This window comes from Trypanosoma cruzi, genomic scaffold, assembly GCF_000209065.1.
Source record: "Trypanosoma cruzi strain CL Brener 1047053516775 genomic scaffold, whole genome shotgun sequence".
Taxonomy (NCBI): Eukaryota; Euglenozoa; class Kinetoplastea; order Trypanosomatida; family Trypanosomatidae; genus Trypanosoma; species Trypanosoma cruzi.
In genome coordinates this window covers 126,552-129,982 of record NW_001849560.1, presented here as the reverse complement: position 1 = coordinate 129,982, position 3,431 = coordinate 126,552, and the positions used below count along the sequence as shown (strand labels likewise).

Sequence of the window (3,431 nt, the reverse complement as noted above, 5' to 3'; positions counted from 1 at the left end):
GACAGGGGAAAAAAAAAAAATAATAAAAAACCCCCGTATAATTCCCTTCCATCCCCCCCCTCCCCACACACACACACACGTACATGCATGCATGCATACACACGCAAGTACTCTCTCTCTCTCTCTCTACCCAAAACGGATCAAAAAGTAAAAGAACAACAACAAAACAACAAAACAACAGATATAATACGCCAAGAGAAGAAAGAAAAAAAAAAAAAAAAAAAAAAAAAAAAAAAAGATACAAACACACAAATAATATATCAATAATAAAATATATAAATGTATAACTGACGCTACTCGCATTGCAGATGTAATTCTTAAACGTAATACTCCTCCTTTTGTTTCTTTCCTTCTTCTTACTTCCTCTTTTTCTATGTAATTGGTTGAGTGTAACATTGACGTGTATGCGTGGAAGGATGTCCACTTAACATATTCCTTTCTTGCTGTCTCTCTTCCTTTCGTCCATCTTTTTATTTTTATTCGTCTTCGTCTTCGTATTTCATATTTAAAAAACAACAACAAAAAACAACAACAACACATACACACACATAAACAGCAGGAAAGTCTCTGCTCCTCCTCTTCCTTCTCCCCCCACGTTCCTTCCACTTCATGTCAAACCAATTCTATTGATTGATCCCTACCTCTCTCCCCCCTCAAAATTGGGAGTCGACATGGCACAGACTACTCATACTTCAGCTGCGCTCCAAGCGGGCTATTATCATCACCAATTTCCATTTCTGCCATATCTGGCGACACACCGCCGCGCTGAATCTTCGTGATTTGTCGGTGTACCGCCCGCAAGGATTCATTGCGCTGTCGCACCGTCGCCAGCAATTCATTATTGATGCGCTGCACGCTTCGCTTCTGTCGTTCCAGCACCTCCTTCTCACGCTGCGCCTTCAACATCCAACTGTTTTCCCCGTCTTCGGTGCCAAAGCCGCGGTCAATGGTGATATAAACATCGGGGGTATGCGTTGTCATCCCAGCCAGTTGTTGCTCCAGCTTGTAGTACGCCAACTGCAACTCCCGCACCTGAGTACGCAACTCATTAAAGCGCTTTTCATCGTCATTTCGGCTCATTTCAAGCGCATCCCTCGAGGCAATCACGCGACGTAGTTCCACTAATGTTTCCCGTTTCTCCATTCCCGCCCGCAGCATCTCGTCTTTTGCCTTGTCGGCGTTGTTGCATTCCTCTTCCAGTGCTGAGCGCAGGGTTGTGATCATCTCCTGTAATTCCTTTATACGTATTTCATAGTCCCTCACAATCTGTGCGCTCTCACTTATGGACGCCTTGCACTCATTCCGCACGCGCTTTAGCTCCTGCGTAAACTCATCCCTCTCACGCTGCATGGAACGTCTCTTCTCGGCCTTGTCGTGTCGCTCCTTCTCCAGTTGCGCGTGCAGCAGTCCCAACTCTTCTTGATACTGCGCCACCTGTTTCTCCAGACGCCGCTGCAACTGCTGAAATTGCCGCTTTCCCGTGTCCTCTGCCTCTTGCAGCTCGTCTTCTTGAGACGTGCTGCCACCGCCGCTCACCACGCTGCATGTGCCAAGCATGTTCCGCGACGAATGCTCCTCTACAATCTTCTCAATAAGCGCATTGTTATTCTGCTGCAGCTGTTCCAACTGGTTTGTCAGTTCCTCCACCTGCCGTGAGAGTCGTTCGCGCGCGCTCTCACTATTCTGAATTGTCACCTGCATATTAAGCCGCTCCTCTGAAGCCTTTTCAATGAGCAACTCCAAAGACTTCACTTTACGCCGTAGTCGCTGCGGCTCTTCTGCGGCTTCCGCGGCCAGAGCACGTAGCGTCATAAGCTCATCCTTCGCTGCTCCGGAGCTAAGTTCATACAAGACTTTCTTTTGGCCGAGCATCTCTATCATTGCGTTGAGGCGTTCCTGCTCCAGCAGCGCACGGCTATACGCCTCACCACGTGCACAATCCCATACCGCTTGTTCCCACAAAATACCAGCGAGATCAACACTATCACCAGCGTGACTACCCACACTACTGTTCATTTTGCCTTTGAGTGCGGCGATGCGCTTTCCACGTGCGGAGAGGGTCCTGCGGAGAAATGATGATAAAATACTGAGCAAATCCTGGGAGTAGCGCAGCCAAATATAATACCGCTCTGACATTTCCGTCTCTTCAAGAAGAAGTTGTTCAAGCTCATTAATGTCCCCTGTCTTTGTCGCCGCATCCTTTTTAAGCTTCGACAGTTGCTGCTCAACCCGTGACACACGCATGAGCAGATCGATGTTTGTCTTCTTCTCGCTTAAATACTCCGCGCGGACGCTCTCCAGCTGCGCGACAAGTCCGTTCTTCCCCTCCGCCGCCGAATTCGCGCCACGTTCCGCACGCAGCATCGTCCGCGTAGCCGCCAAGTCGGACTGCGCCATATCGAGCGCATGCGCTTTCTCCGCAAAGCGCTGCTGCGTCTCTTCCAACAACTGTGCCATGGCGTCTTGCTCCTGTTGCAGCATCTTCATTTTTTCCTGTAGACTACTCTTTGCCTTTTCCGCTTCCTCAGCGCGCTCCTGTTGCGCCTTCACCTCTTTTGTGAGTACACCGACACGACGTTCTAACTCCTCCTCGTGACGGCGTGACCGCCCTGCAATGACAAGTGGCGGTGGTGCTTCAAATCCACTAGAACCAACGTTCTCTTTCCAGGCAGCGGACGGTGACTGACTCGAGCCAACTCCCTCTCTTGTATCAACAACAGAACTACTCGCCACATGCTGTTGCTGCTCTATTTGTTGTGAAGACGTCTCACGCCTCACCGTCTCCTCACGGTAACGCCGGAGCGATTCTTGCAGCTCGCCATCTTTACGCAGAAGTGCTTCATGTAGTTTCATAATTTCCCCTCGTTTTTGGGCCAATTCTTCACGAAGCGCCGTTGTGGTGGAGACAAGTTGTCGTTGAACCTGATTCTTCTCCTTTTGAAGCTGCGCATTGTCCTCCTCAAGATCCGTAATGCGTCGCTGAAGTGTTGCCACCTCCGTTGCTGGCACCATCGTCGACATTGTTGCCCGCATAGAATCTATCTGTGCCTCAAGTTCATCCCTTTCACGACGGAACGCCTGAATTTCCTCGCGGTGTACCTCTGCCGCTTTCCCCTTCTCTAACTGCAGTGTCAACTTCACAATTTGCTGCCGCATGGCCGCAATAAGTTTTTGAAAGTGGTGGTCCTCGTTGACTGTGGCAACGTTGATCACCTTCTTTGTCACCCCCGCAAACCGAAGTGTGTTAATTGTCTGTTGGTAACAGTACGCACTGGGCGCAATGGTGGCAAGCATGATCGTTTTGCTGTTTCCACCCAAACTATCGGATAGCAGCCAGGTGAGGACACTATCGCGGTATGCGGGGATGACATGTTTACCAGATTGTTTTTCCGACAGCTGCAGAATAACACGTCCGAGTGTGGTGAGGGACA

At 49.6% G+C, this 3,431-nt stretch overlaps 1 protein-coding gene across 1 annotated transcript, besides 5 other annotated features; it reads right to left on the bottom strand.

Moving 5' to 3' along the window:
• Positions 1-3,431: a sequence feature (heterozygous, Esmeraldo-like haplotype).
• Positions 9-30: a sequence feature (AT_rich).
• Positions 65-106: a microsatellite.
• Positions 194-237: a microsatellite.
• Positions 251-281: a sequence feature (AT_rich).
• Positions 682-3,431, bottom strand: Tc00.1047053413605.10 (kinesin, putative; the record flags this gene model as incomplete). The annotated part of the gene is made up of 1 exon (XM_797903.1): positions 682-3,431. A coding segment is annotated over one exon (2,750 nt), but the record flags the coding sequence as incomplete, so codon positions are not given.